This window comes from Gymnoscopelus microlampas (assembly GCF_963454915.1).
Source record: "Gymnoscopelus microlampas genome assembly, chromosome: 6".
Lineage (NCBI taxonomy): Eukaryota > Metazoa > Chordata > Actinopteri > Myctophiformes > Myctophidae > Gymnoscopelus > Gymnoscopelus microlampas.
In genome coordinates this window covers 259,565-278,291 of record NC_139943.1, presented here as the reverse complement: position 1 = coordinate 278,291, position 18,727 = coordinate 259,565, and the positions used below count along the sequence as shown (strand labels likewise).

General features: G+C 40.4%; 2 protein-coding genes across 2 annotated transcripts in view; both read left to right on the top strand.

Moving 5' to 3' along the window:
- Positions 1–18,727, top strand: part of kcnq1.2 (potassium voltage-gated channel, KQT-like subfamily, member 1.2) — a gene marked incomplete at both ends in the record, with an annotated part of 592,759 nt that overhangs the window by 453,772 nt on the left and 120,260 nt on the right. The window lies entirely within an intron of this gene.
- Positions 1–18,727, top strand: part of LOC311047249 (uncharacterized protein) — a gene marked incomplete at both ends in the record, with an annotated part of 33,874 nt that overhangs the window by 7,131 nt on the left and 8,016 nt on the right. Inside the window, 8 exons of the mRNA XM_084059903.1 lie at positions 12,999–13,150; positions 13,731–13,850; positions 14,242–14,386; positions 14,653–14,795; positions 14,965–15,101; positions 15,304–15,397; positions 16,481–16,533; positions 17,498–17,603. Of these exons, the coding sequence (XP_083916029.1) occupies positions 12,999–13,150; positions 13,731–13,850; positions 14,242–14,386; positions 14,653–14,795; positions 14,965–15,101; positions 15,304–15,397; positions 16,481–16,533; positions 17,498–17,603 (950 nt within the window). The remainder of the gene's footprint in view (positions 1–12,998; positions 13,151–13,730; positions 13,851–14,241; positions 14,387–14,652; positions 14,796–14,964; positions 15,102–15,303; positions 15,398–16,480; positions 16,534–17,497; positions 17,604–18,727) is intronic.

Here is an 18,727-nt window from a genome sequence, read left to right as displayed (position 1 = left end):
CATTAGAACCACTGTGCTACACTAAATGGAACAGAGCCTTCATTAGAACCACTGTGCTACACTAAATGGAACAGAGCCTTCATTAGAACCACTGTGTTACACTAAATGGATCAGAGCCTTCATTAGAACCACTGTGTTACACTAAATGGAACAGAGCCTTCATTAGAACCACTGTGCTACACTAAATGGAACAGAGCCTTCATTAGAACCACTGTGTTACACTAAATGGATCAGAGCCTTCATTAGAACCACTGTGTTACACTAAATGGAACAGAGCCTTCATTATAACCACTGTGTTACACTAAATGGAACAGAGCCTTCATTAGAACCACTGTGCTACACTAAATGGAACAGAGCCTTCATTAGAACCACTGTGTTACACTAAATGGAACAGAGCCTTCATTAGAACCACTGTGCTACACTAAATGGAACAGAGCCTTCATTAGAACCACTGTGTTACACTAAATGGAACAGAGCCTTCATTAGAACCACTGTGCTACACTAAATGGAACAGAGCCTTCATTAGAACCACTGTGTTACACTAAATGGAACAGAGCCTTCATTAGAACCACTGTGTTACACTAAATGGAACAGAGCCTTCATTAGAACCACTGTGTTACACTAAATGGAACAGAGCCTTCATTAGAACCACTGTGTTACACTAAATGGAACAGAGCCTTCATTAGAACCACTGTGTTACACTAAATGGAACAGAGCCTTCATTAGAACCACTGTGTTACACTAAATGGAACAGAGCCTTCATTAGAACCACTGTGCTCCACTAAATGGAACAGAGCCTTCATTAGTATCATTGGTAACACCTGTGAAGGAAGTGATAATTTGGCTGCTGTGCATAGAGCCTATATTGTGCTCGTGTTGGCGCTGGACAAAACCGGATGCACCACGGGGGTGGATTCGAACCCACAACCTCCGCGGGGGAGTTGGGCCGGCACTTTTCCACTGCTGCACCCCAGAGCCTGTTGCAGCATTTGTGACTATAATGCCTAATATATAGAATAGAATAGAATAGACTTTATTTGCACAAGTGCATAGGACATTTTGGAGCTCAGCTCCCAGGGTCAGCATTTTAAAAAGAAGAGAAAACATACAGTACATCCTACAATCCTACATATATCCTACCACACTCCCTAAAGACAAATATCAAATATAATAAATAAGCACTTCATAGTCTAAAAACAACTCATATAATGTAATGTAATGTAATGTATCACTACCCTTTTGATGAACGTCTACCTTTGCTTACCTTTGTCCAGAGATAACAGAGGGTGTACTGTATAATTAAATGTACTTAAACCCCCGAGTCCCACAGATGTGTCTGGAACAACCTCCCATTACATATAAGACAGACAACGACCAAAGAAAGCTTTAATAACAAGCTCAAGACTCACTGTTTCACTCTTGTTTTTAGTTGATTCCATTGTATTTGTTGTTTTATTCTTGTTATTTTCCTGTATTGTTTTAATTAGATCTTTGTCTCCTTTTGATTTGTTCTTCATCATGTTTTCATCTTAATGTTTGTGTTGTTTAACGTTGTGTTCATTTTATTTTGCTTGCATTTCTCTTTTGTTGTTCTTTTTATATATAAAGCCCTTTGTGCTGCATGTGATGTGATGAAAGGTGCTTCCTGTATACTAATAAACTTTATTATTATAATCATTATTTCCACAGATGATGAGGATCCACCAGACATCACTGTAAAGCAGAGACAGTAGAACTACCAGCTGCTACAGGCCTCTAACACACCACAGATCAACCAGATGAAGAAACAACCGACCCGCAGAGGAGACAGTTAGACCACACCACTCCCAGGTCCTACAACACATCGGGTCTGAGGTATACAACTTAATCAAGTGGTTCCCAAACTGGGGGTCTGTACACCCAGGGGGCCCAACTAATGATTTAGGGGTTTATCTTTAATGTTGTCACTCAACAGTAAACAAACCAACATACAGTATAAGTGTTTACAGGGTATCTGCACCTTTATATTTAGATTACGTAAGAAAGAGGCAAATGTTGTGAAAATAGCAGATCTACAAGCTCACAACGCCTCGCAGTGTGAGGCGTTGTGAGCTTGTAGATCTGCTATTTTCACAATGTTTATCTGTGGAACCGAGTCAAGTATAATGCCTCAACTCCCCAGTTCAAATATGATTATTTATCGTCGTGTCCTGAAACAGTATGTGAACCCTTGGAGTACACTAGAGGTTTCTCTCCTATCTAAAGGTTTATCATTTGTATCGTTCTCCAGAGATAACTCGTTTAACAACGAGAACCGTGATAATGTCCCATTCAATAGTCTGTAAAACGTGAAAATGTCTCATTCAATGCATTGATAGCATTAGAAACCGGTGCCAGGCTATGAACCAGAGATAATATACACACAGCAATGTCTCAGCCACCGTCTAAGAGAAAGACTCATTCAAAGCAAACTTTTAGTTTCAGCTCCTATGATTCATGGCATTCCTTGAATTTGTATTAGTTTAAAAAGACTAAAACTAAGCTAAAAAACATTTCCTATACAAACATGTTTCCTACTTCAAGGTAAAATAAAATGTGCGCTGTGTGCGTGTGCAGTGTGCGGTGTGTGTGTGACGTCATTAACATGCTGTTCTGCCGGGGAAAAAAATCACCAATACATCCTCTGTGGATATTGTCCAGAGACTGAACTAACTAACACTAACTAACACTAACTAAGTGACTAACAGAGTGTTAGTTATTAGTGATGCTTCATCATGTGGATGTTGTCCAGAGACTGAACTAACACTAACTAAGTGACTGAGTGTTAGTTATTAGTGATGCTTCATCATGTGGATGTTGTCCAGAGACTGAAGACCAAGAGTTTATTTGTCCTGTTTTTAACCCTTGTGTTGCCATGTTCTGCAGAATGCAATTATAGAGCAAGATGATCCATTCCACACAATAATGTGTCGGTTAATACAAAACACCTTTTTGTTATAGAGTTTTAACCAAAACCAAGATGAGAGAACATGTTACTCTAGTTTTATCATCATTAAACTGGCTCCAGGTTACTTTTAGGATAGATTTTAAAATAGTACAACAAGCTACCATCACATATAAGACAGACAACAACCATAGATATCTTATAAGACCCACTGTTTCACTCTTTCTTTTAGTCCATTACATTTTATGTGTTGTTTTGTTCTTGTTATTTTCCTTTTATATTCCATATATTTGAGTACTTTTTCCACTATTGGTGTATATCAGGGGTGTCAATTGAGTATAGCAAGGCTCCATGGGGAGCCTTGGGGAATAAAATCATGAATGTATCTATGTCTACAGCATTGATTATTATGTTATTGAATTACTGTAAAATAACTACAAATGCAAATTAGAACAAAATGATGGCTTTCACATGGTATTATATTCTCCGCAAAACTTGTATTCCCCCTATCTTGACAAATGGTATATTCCCCGGTTCAGTAGGTCAGCACAGGTGCAATGCATTATTGTTAATTAGCAGCAGTAGAAGGTTTTTCTAGTCAGTGGCAGACAGTTGTACCACTGTTTGACAGTTCATCTTAAGGTAAGACGGCACTTGTCTTTCTTATTTGTTTTGCTTCCTTGTTGTGTATGTCTGTGTGCCATCAGATGTGTATATGATCACTTTTAAGGCATTATAGGCTTAGGTTACTGCTGGCTTATTCTCTTATATGATTTGTATTTGGTGCGTTTGGAGTGAAACTGCTCTGGTCTGTCACTGGTCTGTTCATGTGATACTGTTGTGTTTTGTTGTTGCATAGTAGGCTAATGCATTGGTTCTCAAAGTGGGGTCCGGGGACCCCCAGGGGTACTTGGAGGGGGTTCCAGGGGGTCCCCAGCTAAATGATGGATAGGAACCAAATGGACCCTTATGGGTCTGTAACTCTGAGAGTGAAATCAACATTGATTTTACTATATAAATTGGGGTCCCAGAGATAGAAATGCCATTAAATGGGGGTCCGTAGCCTAATGTATGTGAAACTGGGGGTCCTTGAAATTAAAATGGTTGAGAATCACTGTTAGAGAGCCGTAGAAATCTTCTCTTATGGGGGTCCCTTGGCTTATCTTTTCAAATGGGGGTCCGCGGGCTAAAATTTGGGGGTCCTTGACATGAAAAAGTTTGAGAACCACTGGGCTACATACTCAGGTTCAGAAGTACATTATGTGACTGTGTTCTCGTTCACACATTAATGAGCTCAAACTCGGGAGACTTGGGCGCACGGCGACACTAATCGTCCACACATGCACGCCCAACCAACCACGCACGCACAACCACGCACGCACAGGCACTTGCCTGGAAGGCCTTGTATTGAATGAGAATCTGACATGGAAGATACCGTAAATCCTCTAATAGTGACCTCTATTCCAGTGGTTCTCAAACTTTTTCATGTCAAGGACCCCCAAATTGACTCTTATTAGCCCGCGGACCCCCATTTCAAAAGATAAGCCAGGGACCCCAATAAGAGAAGGTTTATACGGCTTTCTAGCAGTGATTCTCAACCATTTTAATGTCAAGGACCCCCAGTTTGACATGCATTAGGCTACGGACCCCCATTTAATGGCATTTATATCTCTGGGACCCCAATTTATATTATAAAAATCAATGTTAATTTAACTCTGAGAGTGTACAAATGGAACGGGTCCATTTGGTTCCATTTGTACACTCTCTGAGTTACAGCACCAAGGGTCCATTTGGTTCCTATCCATCATTTAGCTGGGGGCCCCCTGGAACCGCCTCAAGTACCCCTGGGGGTCCCCGGACACCACTTTGAGAACCAATGCTCTATTCAATTAAAAAACGTTTCTATTAATGACTAATGTTAATTAATCACTTAATTATTTAGGGGTGACTTAGCAGGATGCATTAAGGTTTAATGCATCCTGCAGCAGCTATATTAATTCATGACCAACTGAAAATAATTGATGCGTCAAATTATTTTACACTCCCCCAGGTGCTGATAGCCTCCCACCTGCCCTCCTATGAGCTCAGGCACAACCAGGTGGCCTACACTTGACGGACAGCACTTCAAACTCAGGGTGGAGCGACAGCACTCATAGGTATGGTATGAGCTCAAGCATGTGGGCGACCTCAATCACTCTGCTGGGACAGATTTGACAAATTTAAGTGAAGGCCTCACCCAAGTAATGCCATCTTTTTAACTTTAAAGGGTCTACACCATGAATTTTAACTTTTTCTTCATTTTTGTGTGTTTTTGGTCTCCCCCACCTCTCTTCTGTTCCAACAAATACCCGACTTCGAGCATGCAGGCTTTCATAGGCTATCTGTGTTTTTTATGTAAAGTGGTCTGAAAACAGTCCGTCAGATTTGTTCCCCCACCCTACGTCACGTCTGGGAACAATTCCTCCCGTTTTTCAGTTCTAACCAAAAAAAAAAAATCCCCCCAAAAAAAAAACATTTTTTTTTTCATTTTTTTTTTTTTTTAATTTTTTTCTTATTTTTGTTTTTTACTTTTTCCACACAGAACCAGGACATAACATGCATACAAACTGGCTCAATAGCGCCCCGTGCCAAACAGGACAATGTGGTATTGCAGGTGAAAGTGCTTTATAAGCCAGAGAGAAGTTAGTTGGAATGAGTATATCTGAGGCTTGATTTAGGCTCAAACCTTTTGAAAAACGTTTGAGGGACATAAACAATATGATATCAAATATTATTATTATTTTTTAAATTCATGGTGTAGCTCCTTTAACCTGGTTACTAAAAGTTTTATGAGATTGCAATTTCATTTGCGATAAACCAATGGTATGTTGTAATGCAAATGAGCTGAAAGTAGTGGCAGTATAACTATGATCTATGGTCTCTTCACTTGACTCTACAGATGTACAGATATTTCCAGACATTCTGACATTCTGCATTTGGGCAAGGCCCGTTCTCCCGCTCTGCAATACAGACACGACACCCGGCCAGGCGTTTGGAGCAGGAGGACAGCATGGGCTGTGTCATTGGTTCTATTTAGAAAAAGAAAGAAAAAATACACGCAAGAAAAACACACATTTTATCATTTATCATTGATATTATACACACATTTTTCAGTGTCCACACCAGCCATAACTGGTGTGGACTACTCTAGGTGGACAAATGTCCGTCTTGTGACATGATGTCATCAATAGATACAATTTTGGTTTGATAAAAAGTTGGGTTTGAAAATCAGACATTTATCTATGCTAGTATGGATAGCTGACTCCATTCATATTTGTTGAATGATTTTTGATTCTCTTTGTTTTATTTCCTGAAAAGCAAAGTCTTAACATTTTATTTACTTGTCTCTCAATCCATATTTTTTTCTTTTACGTCAAAATGTTATATACGGTCAATATATTTTAACCGTTCAAGCCAGTTGTCACAACACTAATTCCAATAGTATATTGGATTATTACTGTGTTACCGATGCAAAATGGAAACAATACCTCTGCAGAGTAGGCAGGCATTTTGCCTGTGGTTCCACCAGCTCCTGGGTAGCAGACACTACACCTTGAATTTTCTGTGTGACCTATTGCAGGCCTTGAGCTCCATCTAGAAGGTCGCCCACATGCTGCCTCAGGGACTGCAGTTCGGACGGCTCAGTTCTGGAACTGAGACATTTCACAAATCATTAGCAGATCAAGTTTAAGCTTTGAGAACAAACATTCTGGAGTGAAAAACAGGTGAAGCAGGATTATAGTGCATACTTAAGCACTTGACAGACTTAATGCTGCTGTGAAAAAACTGAAAATACAATCTTAGGCCTACTGCATGCCTTATGGTTTAAGTTGCATTGCACAGCCATCAGTTTGTAAGCAAGAAATATCCCTGATATTAGACATAGAGGAACAATTTCTCTTATTGATGGAGTGATTCAAATTCAACAGCTAAAAACTCACTCAACAGTAGCTCTCACTCTCGATAAAGCAACTGTTAATTAAAAAAAAAAGATATTTTGTTTTACAATACCCGACTCTGTCTTTCGCACCACTACCTGAAGGCCGTTTCATCCACAGCCAGCACCTTCCTGGCATTTTTGCTTCCAGTAGCTGGACCCTACATTGAGAATAATGCAGAGTCAAGCTAGCACATTTAAGAAGGTGCTCATTTACTAATGACACTAATTTCAGATCATTTTAATTACAACATTCAGCAATGCATATATGAGCACAAATGACATGAGGATTGACCTGTAAAACAAACAATAGTTAAGTAAGCCAAGCTAAGACAACATGTAGTCTACACTGCAGTGAATCATGTTGTCTAGCGACAGACCAAAGTGAGACTTATGCACTTGACAGACTTTATGCTGCAGTGACAAACATGGGATTAAACTAACGCATTAAAGTAACTGTTTTCCTGTTCTCTGTTATACATTATAGTTCCTAAGTACAGTAACCAGGTTAAAGTTACTAAAGTTTAAAAAATGGCATTACTTGGATGAGGCCTTCACTGAAATCTGTCATGCACGTCCCAGCAGAGTGATTCAAATTCAACAGCTAAGAAGTATCAAAGTAGCTCTCTCACTCGATAAAGCATATGTTAATTCCAAATATTAACACCTCAGTCTACAGTCTTTCTATGCTTATGTGTTCACTAATGATTATTTGTCCTAGTGTCTATGCTGACCTGGTCTTGGCTAGACACCTGTCACTCCCCTTCTCTAGATTAGAGCCTGACACTATAAAGAGGAGCTGTAGCCAGCTCTCGGCTATTCCCCCCCAGCACCCCAGCAGAGCACAAGAGTTTATTGGTTCCCTTGACTATTTGTACTTTCTTTATTTCAGTTACGATGGGCTGATTGTAATAATAATAATAATAAACTTTATTTGTATAGCACCTTTCATGACATGAAATGCAGCGCAAAGTGCTTTACAGAGCAAGAATACAGTTACAGTTACAACCAATTTAACAATAAAGCAAACAAAAATAAAATGAAATAAAAGCAAAAGCATAAAACAACATTAAAATAGGCAATACAGTGAGGACTTAAAAATCAACCAAAGAATCAGCTAAAAGCAAGAGTGAAGAAATAGGTCTTGAGCTGTGCTTTAAAGCTATCGACAGAGGCTGCCTGTCTTAGGTGTAATGGGAGTTTATTCCACACTGTTGGTCCGTAAAAGCAGAATGCTGCTTCACCGTATTTTTTATGTCATTGTAGGCACCTCGAGCAGGTCAGCACTTGAAGACCTGAGGGGCCGGTTTGGAACATATCTCTCTAGGCAGTCATAGAGGTAGGAAGGTGCCAGACAAAAGCTATATAAGTGTTTTTAATGTTTGGTATGATTTTCGTTATTGGTTACTTTGTACTTTGTCTTTTGGTAGTTCATGGGAGTCTGGTGAAAGGACACAATTGTAACTTTAATTAGAAATATAAATAAAGATTCTTTATTTAACTGCTGTCCCTTCAGACTCAGTGATTTCATTTCCCATAGAGTGTGAGGACGTAGTCTTCTTCGTTTGCCACCTTCACCTTCTTGACGATGACAGGGAGTACTGCTTCTGCTTCGACAAAAGATTAACATGTATTTGTCCACAGACCCCCATCTGATAAGATTTGGTTTTAAATATACTTATTTTCAGGTTTGTGTGTGATTGTGTGCTAACAATGTGTGTTAACATAATTTATACACTAGTCTTGACTTTCTGTTCTGATTCAGATTACACAAACTAGGTATACCACCTGTTTGATGAATGTAACCGATATAGGGTGATGAGTTAAACAAAGGGGCTTTGAGGAATGTTCAGGATGATCTTATACAAGACCATAGATGTAATATAGTTGGATGATTACATTATATGATAAGATGGCGGACAAGTTTCAAATAACTTGATCATTGAGAGACAAATCCTTTAAGGTGTGCATCTTTTTTGGAAGCATATATTCATTCTGTAGATTTATTATTCACTGTAACACCTAATTCAAGGGCACAGAAATGTGGCAGTCATAGGGGTCTTAAACGTTTTCAGGCCAGGGACCCCCGTTGGGGGGTGGTACAGCATATATTGTATAATGCAGGGGTCTTCAACGTTTTCAGGCGTTTTCAGATATACTTTTGCTGCTCTTTTCTCCCTCTACACCTATAACTCTTTGCCAAAAATAGCCGATCTACAAGCTCACAACGCCTCGCACTGCGAGGCGTTGTGAGCTTGTAGATCTGCTATTTTTGGCTAAAGTTCTCCTCAGAAAAGGGATGCTAGGGTTCAAGTGGTTAATATAAAAAAAGAAAAATCATATCACACAAAGATTTGGCGGACCCCTGTAGTAACTCTGAGGACCCCCTAGGGGTCCTGGACCCCCTGTTGAAGATCCCTGGTATAATGTATAACATTGTGTTTCATATGTATAGACATACGTACCATGTTGTGCATTCAAGCTATTCAAATAATAGATTAATATATTCATTCATATCCACTGCCATTAGTAAACATACTTTACTAACTGAGAAGAATGTAATACTATCAACAATCTACCACACTTTAAGTATATTTTGATGCCGATACTTTTGTACTTTTACTCAAGTAAATTTTCATTACCAGACTTGTACTTGTAACAGAGTGTTTCTACAATTGCGGTATTGATATAATTGATTCATTGATATTCATTGTTAAATAAATATTACAATGTATGTCTATTATTATTATTATTATTATTATTATTATTATTATTATTATTACCCTTATTATTATTATTGCTGTTATATATTTCGCTAACTTCTTCTCTTTAACTTTTAAATGAGTGAAATGACGTTTGCATTGAAAACAAATGTATCTATTTTTGGTTCGTGCACATGTGCGTGCTTGTAATAGTGTGTGTGTGTGTGTGTGGGGAGGGGGGGGGGCTTGTGTCGTGTTCGTGTCGTGTTTGTGTGTGCACGTCATAGAGCTGTTTGGGTTACGCGAGAGGGCATTCCCGGGGATGCCCTCTTGCATGTACGCATGTCTGCTTGTCAGACCAATCACAGCCCTTGCTGTGTTGTCCCTCCCTTTAACTACGCTGCTCTTGCAGAGCTCGGCTCAGTTCTCAAGGTTTCCAGCGGATGCAAGGTCCCTCGATACTAGGTCTCTCCGGTCGATGATAGATTACTATTGGAAACTGTTCTACTTGATTTCGGTTCATATATCACGGATCTACTTTAATTTCGTCGTCTTTTGTCTAAGGTGAGTAATATTACTTGATATATACTTTTCTCCCGCCTTTATTACTTTATTTTTATTTTTTCCCGCCTTTTTTGGACTACATGAACGTTCAGATTTCAAACACAGTTTTTAATCCATGGCCACGGATGTTATGATTATGTACGGGCCCTCAGAAGTAGCTGTATCTTCCGTATTGTTCAATAAAAACGCATCTTAATCCGATCGGTGGCCATTTGCTCATAGCTGGCTCCACTCTATCAGAGTGCAGTACACCTACCAACCGATGGGTAATGCAGTTGAAAGCATGGCGGACATGCTGAGAAAATGGCCACCGATCGGATTAAAATGCTTTTTATTGAACAATACTGAAGATACAGTTACTTCTGAGGGCTCGAACAGAATCGTCACATCCGTGGCCGTGAGGTGAGAACTTTATATTTGAAATTTGAACGTTTATGTACATGTACGGGCCTTAAATGAATTAAGTGCAAACGCCAGGTTACGATTGTTTCAGGCCCCAGGACTCTGTTGGTTTGTTTATAAACTTACGTCACAATCGACCTGTCCATAACAATTCATTATACAACGCAGAATGCCAGCTTTTAATCAACATTGCATTTGTTATATCTTGTCTGTTAAAAATTGAGCTTGTAGATCTGCTAAAACTAACTTTAAGCAGCAACGATTGCTCTGAAACTGGGTTAAAAACAAAAGGGACTAGTCAGCTAGGCTAACCAGTGCTAACGGCTATAAAAGTATGCTTACAACTTCCGCATGGCAGTGACGTAAATGATTACATTATCAACAGTATTGCTATCATGTTTATGTATTTACCAGGGACACAGTGCACATTAATCAACATGTTGGTTTTCACATCCGTGTAATGAACCAGAGTTAGCCAGAAGCTAGCTTTCATCTGTAGTCCCTGAGCAGGCTGTTAAAAGTGGTGACATAATAACTATCCATACAAAAACGGTTGTATTAATAATACCATACAAGACCAGTAGACATAGTACAGGAGACAGAACAATTATATTGTATATGTTGGTGGACTTTACTGAGACAATGGCAAACAACGTGGCTTTGACTCAGTATAGAGTAACATGAGTTTAACTCTAGAAGGAGATGCTGTTGTAATTTGACTGTTTTACTAGCAGTAAATAGACATTCATTTGACGCACTGTTTGGTTCAACAAGTGTTTATCTGCACCGAGCATTGTACTGGGTTGACTAATGTTAGAGGACGCCGTGGCTTTGGGGTTGTTTAAATTAACCTGGTTGCTTGTTTCTCTCGCTGAACCTGGCAACTGCCATGTCAATAGCAGATCTACAAGCTCACAACGCGTCGCACTGCGAGCTTGTAGATCGGCTATTTTCAAATAGACTATGTATAAAATAAGGCTAAAGTGGTTAAGGTATGTTTTATAATGTAATAATTTATATCTTAAAAGTAACTAGTAACTAAAGTTTTCAAATAATTGTAGTGGAGTAAAAGTACAATATTTGCCTCTGAGATGTAGTGGAGTAGAAGTAAAAGTATTGGAAAAGGCCGCGGACCCCCATCAAAATATTTTGTTCCAGGGACCCCCCAGAAGCAACGATTTGAGTTAAAAATGTTCGCTTTAAAAATATATGTATTCAAAGATTTGCACACATTTTCACGATTTTTCAAAAATAGCAGATCTACAAGCTCATAGCGCGGCACTCGGTGCCGCGCTATGAGCTTGTATATCTGCTATTTTTGAATAGCCCAAAGTGTAAAATAATGCTTTTTAGCTCAAATCTAAAAATGACACAGTTCCAGGTCTCAATGGGTTAACCAATTCAACCACATGAATCCTAGCGTCCCTATTCGGGGCTTGTCGTAATAGGCAAACATTCAGTGAAAACAAAAATCGTCTCACTACACGTCACGAGGCATTGTGTGAGCTTGTAGATCGGCAGAGATTGATGAGTGATAGAAAAGGACGGGGCCAATTACAGACCCCCTTGCGCACCCATCTAAGTATATAGGGTTTAAGTCATTGAACCCCTATATGTACTTCACACAATGAATAAAGAAAACGACTTCCATTTTCACTTTAAAAATTATAAAACATTTTTTTGCACTCAAAGGCTACATGCCAATGTCTGGATAAGTCTCTGCCACCTTGTGTAGTGATGGACGGCGACCAGGCGTGTGTTTCCAAACCTAACATTTCTTGAAGTTCTGTGCCTTGTAGAATAACAAGTGTATAACCTAGTTTAACCATGCAGTCAAATGGCCAATAGTTCACTCCTGGCCCTTGCAAATGGAAACGGTCATTGTTTTCCTTTTTTTTTTTATTATTGTGATTTATTGCATTTGTATATTGTACATTAGTCAAAGCATCTGTGGACTAGTGACTCCTCAGTAAAATGTAAAATGGAATGTCACAGTTTTAAGTAAACCAATACTAAAAATCTTTGAATGGGATTGTGTGTTAATAGTGATGTTTTGTTTGTTTTTGCATGATCAAAATTTTGATTTGCAAATTCTTATCTGTATTTACGATTAGAGGTTGGGTGTTCACTAATGTCTATGGTAAGTTTACGGTAACTTTTGATTGAAAAATAAGGCCCTGCTACAAATAATAACTTCTCTAGCTGTGGTCTTTTGGAGCAGTAAGGATGAAGTCATTAGTAGACACAATTTCGGGTTTTATCGTATTTGTTGGCTATTCACTAAATCCAATGCCATCTGCAAACTCACAACACCTTGCATCGCCTATTTTCGCCACTAAATAGGCAATTTATGAAATATTGGAAGAGGGTTTGTGCCCAATAGCAATGGTCTGAGACTAAAGAACCCTACCTCCCCCTTCGCCCCTTGCAGGAGGAAACAAACTGCAGACCACGGCGAAAGCGGATGAGATGAAGGCGGCGGAGATATCCAAGCCAACGCCACCCTCCATGGCTGCCCCAGAGACCAAGAATGATATCTCTGATTGGCTGTCTGCGGCGGCGCTAGCTGCACTGCAGAACGACGTGTTGGACACGACTACGTTGAAGAGGTATTCTGACAGTTCACTTGGGTGTTGCTTGCCAAAAATAACTGATCTACATGCTAACACGTCGCATCACGACACATTGTTAGCTTGTAGATCAGTTATTTTTGTGAGTATAGATTATATTGTTAAATTGTCCTTTTTTTTAGTAAGGCAAAAAAGTGTGCACACCTGCAGCAGCCCAAATAGGGAGACAGCTGTTTTTTGTTTAACAAACCCCACTGGCCATGAACCAGAGGGGAAGGCCAGTGCTGTGGATGTGGGGATGTAATCGTTATATATTGCACTCCATCAAACACAAGTATAAAAGAGTTAAAATGAAGACTGGCTCTGAGTCTGCCGTACAATTGTATTTTTACGGCGTTGCTCGGCAACACCCTACCTGTCTATGAGAGGGTCTGTGTGTCACAAACCACAGGACCGATCAGTGCTAAACTTTGCATGCACGCTACACAGAATTAACTCCACATTGGAGCCATGCTGTTGGATCCTATAAGAGTTCAAGTTAAAAACCACTGCTATAGAGGGAATTGAACATTTTGTGTTACCCATCTCCTTAGGTCCGCAACGATGAAGGCAAAGTCATCCGCTTCCACTGCAAGCTGTGTGAATGCAGTTTCAACCATCCCAACGCGAAGGAGATGCATCTGAAGGGAAGGAGGCATCGACTGCAGTACAAGGTTGGTACATTTTCATAGGTGCAGGCACAAGTGTTATTATGCCTAATGTATTATCTTTGGCTGATGTCGCTTGCTGATAAGAACTGATCTTCAAGTCATGTTTTAGCTGGGACAACGTTATTTTTAGCATGACAGATTTTTAGACCGAAGCGAGTAATCTACACGACCCAGGACACTAGACTGAACTATTTTGAATGGTTAAACAATAAGTCATAAGTTGATCATGCCGCCATCTGTCCTGACATTTCCTCTTCACCTGGTCTTCCTCATATGATTGAATTTTCTGTGGCTATTTTAATCCATTTTATGACACATTAATACAAATTAAATCAATTGCACAACAGATTTATCAATAAGCTTGTGCAATCTTGTTTTGTCTTCATTTGCCAAGAAATTTGAAATTCCTAGTACCTCAGACTTAAAAGTCTATGATGACTTGAACACTGAAGTTGACGAGGAGGCGTTTCAGTTTTTTATAAAGAAACCAGACCTTGGTGTGTTGGAGATTTGTTCACCCCAAGACCCAAATCCTGAAGGTGAGTTCTGTTGCTTATCAACATGGAGCCTTATAGCCTCATCCATACAGTCCTGGCTAACCTAAAATGTCACACAGGTATATTGTTGTACTTTGAAATGATCTTTGTTTCTATACGCCCAATGTAAGTAAAAGAGAGAAAGTGTCTGAGGAAGAACTTTGTTGGTGTGTGGATCCTTCCGTATCTAATGTGAGCTTTTTACATTACACTTGCCACAAACATTCCTCTCTTGCTAATCACACTTGTTATGTCAACATTATTGCTAGATTCAGTGAGCCCCTCTGCAAGCAATTCCATTGCCAGCAGCAGCAGCTCCTTTCTCAGCTCTGGTGCAGACAATGACGGGGACTCGGATGACACCATCAGTCCTGCTCCAAGAAACAGAGCTGACCTGACTCGTCTCGCTCAGGTAAGCGTTGCTTTTTTGGGGGGGGGGGGGGGGGGGGGGCGGTCATGGTTTACATTTTTGTCACCTTAAATATACTTGGCCACCAAATGTAGTGGCCTGTACAACCAGTGCTTTAAAATATTACTGTCTATCCCTGTGTTTCCCCTCCCTTTTTTTTACTTCCACTTAGATGGTTGAAAAAATTCTGAAGGACAGACCTGGCGGAGAGAGGATCCTTACCGAGTATGCTCGGACAAAAAGCCTAACGGATACCAGAAGACGCGACATGGTGAAGATATTGGTTGCACACATGGCAAGTGAACATGGGTATGTTGTCATCTAAAAATTATGCACCCAATGCGCAATTTTGGTTGTACTTGGTGCAGGCCAAAATCCTCCTTTTTGCAGAAGGCAGCGGCACAGCAATACTTTTGTTTGGATCTCATACGTGTGTGTGTGTGTGTGTGTGTGTGTGTGTGTGTGTGTGTGTGTGTGTGTGTGTGTGTGTGTGTGTGTGTGTGTACTGTAGGACGAGTCCTTCAAGGCGTGTTAAAGAGGACTATGCACAGGGCATCACTGCCTTATTCCCATACCTGGCCGATCCCCAGGGAAATATGGGCTATGTAAGTACATAAAACACCAGTCTAACGCACATTTACACATGCTCATTAAAACCAAATGACACTTTTCCCCCCTCTTTTCGTCTTGTGTTTTAGGAACAGTATTACAATCCAGTAGATGGGAGTGGGTTTCTGGCATGGCGAGTGAAATCCCTTCAAAAAGAAGCATCAGACGGACAAAAAAAGAGCAGAAATGTTCAGCCACTGACGGGTGTGTGATTTTGATTGTAGCTAGAATTTAAGGGGGAAGTCACATGTTCACACACACACACACACACACACACACACACACACACACAGACACACACAGACACACACACACACACACACACACACACACACACACACACACACACACACACACACACACACACACACACACACACACACAGGAAGAACCAGTGCAACATGTCATGTTTCCCCCAGTCCACTGTCTAGCAACTGTGAAGATGGATCCTTATAGTAAATGCATATCACTGGAAAGTATTGCAGCAGTATATGTTGTTTCTACACTGTTACAGGTGGTCCAAATGCTGGCGACAGAGCTCCCGTCTGTGAGGAAAACCAGCTAACCACAGAAACCCAGTGTTGTGAGGCCATTGTATATGTGTCTGTATGTATGTATGTCTGTGGCTCTTCAACTGCCTTGCATTAACCCACTAAGACCTGAGGAAGCGTCTGTGTCACTTTTTCATTTGAGCTAAAAAGCATTATTTTACACGTTGACTATTCAAAAATAGCAGATATACAAGCTCATAGCGCGGCACCGAGTGCCGTGCTATGAGCTTGTAGATCTGCTATTTTTTTAAAATATATATTCTTTTAAAGCGAACAATAACTCAAATCTTTGCTTCTGGGGGTCCATGGAACAAAATATTTTGAGATGGGGGTCCGCGACCAAATTCATATCATTTTGGGGGGTCCTTTACATTTAGTCTGCCTGTAGATAGTGCTTTTGTAATAGTTTCTAATTGTAACACTCCTCATACTGCATGAGTTGTTGTAGCCTATATCGTCTTAGTAACATTATTATGTTTTCTCCATCAAAGCATGCATGCTGTACGTGTGAAACATCTTGACCGGCAGAAATACATCTGCTTTGAGGGACTGACTGTCTTTTACATCATTTCTGGAGTGTGGTGAGTGAAACATTGTTCCACAGCATGCCCTATGCCATTGATGGTGTACAAATGATTGGGGTCCATTTGGTTCCATTTTTACACTGTCTTAACATTGATTTTACAATATAAATTGGGGTCCCAGAGATAGACATGCCATTAAATGGGGGTCCTTGATATTAAAATGGTTGAGAATCACTGCTAGAGCCGTAAAAGTCTTATTATGGGGGTCCCTGGCATATCTTTTCAAATGGGGGCCTGTGGGCTAATTGTCAATTTGGGGGGTCCTTGACATGAAAAATTGAGAACCACTGTCATATGCAACAACATGCTGGGTGTACAGTACAAGGCACAATCCATTTTATTTAGGATAGAGTGATTCAATGTCTTCAGTAGGGCTGTCAATCTTCCTCATATGATTGAATTTTCTGTGGCTATTTTAATCCATTTTTATGACACATTAATACAAATTAAATCAATTGCACAACAGATTTATCAATAAGCTTGTGCAATCTTGTTTTGTCTTCAGTTGCCAAGAAATTTGAAATTCCTAGTACCTCAGACTTAAAAGTCTATGATGACTTGAACACTGAAGTTGACGAGGAGGCGTTTCAGTTTTTTATGAAGAAACCAGACCTTGGTGTGTTGGAGATTTGTTCACCCCAAGACCCAAATCCTGAAGGTGAGTTCTGTTGCTTATCAACATGGAGCCTTATAGCCTCATCCATACAGTCCTGGCTAACCTAAAATGTCACACAGGTATATTTTTGTACTTTGAAATGATCTTTGTTTCTATACGCCCAATGTAAGTAAAAGAGAGAAAGTGTCTGAGGAAGAACTTTGTTGGTGTGTGGATCCTTCCGTATCTAATGTGAGCTTTTTACATTACACTTGCCACAAACATTCCTCTCTTGCTAATCACACTTGTTATGTCAACATTATTGCTAGATTCAGTGAGCCCCTCTGCAAGCAATTCCATTGCCAGCAGCAGCAGCTCCTTTCTCAGCTCTGGTGCAGACAATGACGGGGACTCGGATGACACCATCAGTCCTGCTCCAAGAAACAGAGCTGACCTGACTCGTCTCGCTCAGGTAAGCGTTGCTTTTTTTGGGGGGGGGGGGCGGTCATGGTTTACATTTTTGTCACCTTAAATATACTTGGCCACCAAATGTAGTGGCCTGTAGGACCAGTGCTTTAAAATATTACTGTCTATCCCTGTGTTTCCCCTCCCTTTTTTTTACTTCCACTTAGATGGTTGAAAAAATTCTGAAGGACAGACCTGGCGGAGAGAGGATCATTACCGAGTATGCTCGGATAAAAAGCCTAACGGATACCAGAAGACGCGACATGGTGAAGATATTGGTTGCACACATGGCAAGTGAACATGGGTATGTTGTCATCTAAAAATTATGCACCCAATGCGCAATTTTGGTTGTACTTGGTGCAGGCCAAAATCCTCCTTTTTGCAGAAGGCAGGGGCACAGCAATACTTTTGTTTGGATCTCATACGTGTGTGTGTGTGTGTGTGTGTGTGTGTGTGTGTGTGTGTGTGTGTGTGTGTGTGTGTGTGTGTGTGTGTGTGTGTGTGTGTGTGTGTGTGTGTGTGTGTACTGTAGGACGAGTCCTTCAAGGCGTGTTAAAGAGGACTATGCACAGGGCATCACTGCCTTATTCCCATACCTGGCCGATCCCCAGGGAAATATGGGCTATGTAAGTACATAAAACACCAGTCAAACGCACATTTACACATGCTCATTAAAACCAAATGACACTTTTCCCCCCTCTTTTCGTCTTGTGTTTTAGGAACAGTATTACAATCCAGTAGATGGGAGTGGGTTTCTGGCATGGCGAGTGAAATCACTTCAAAAAGAAGCATCAGACGGACAAAAAAAGAGCAGAAATGTTCAGCCACTGACGGGTGTGTGATTTTGATTGTAGCTAGAATTTAAGGGGGAAGTCACATGTTCACACACACACACACACACACACACACACACACACACACACACACACACACACACACACACACGAAGAACCAGTGCAACATGTCATGTTTCCCCCAGTCCACTGTCTAGCAACTGTGAAGATGGATCCTTATAGTAAATGCATATCACTGGAAAGTATTGCAGCAGTATATGTGGTTTCTACACTGTTACAGGTGGTCCAAATGCTGGCGACAGAGCTCCCGTCTGTGAGGAAAACCAGCTAACCACAG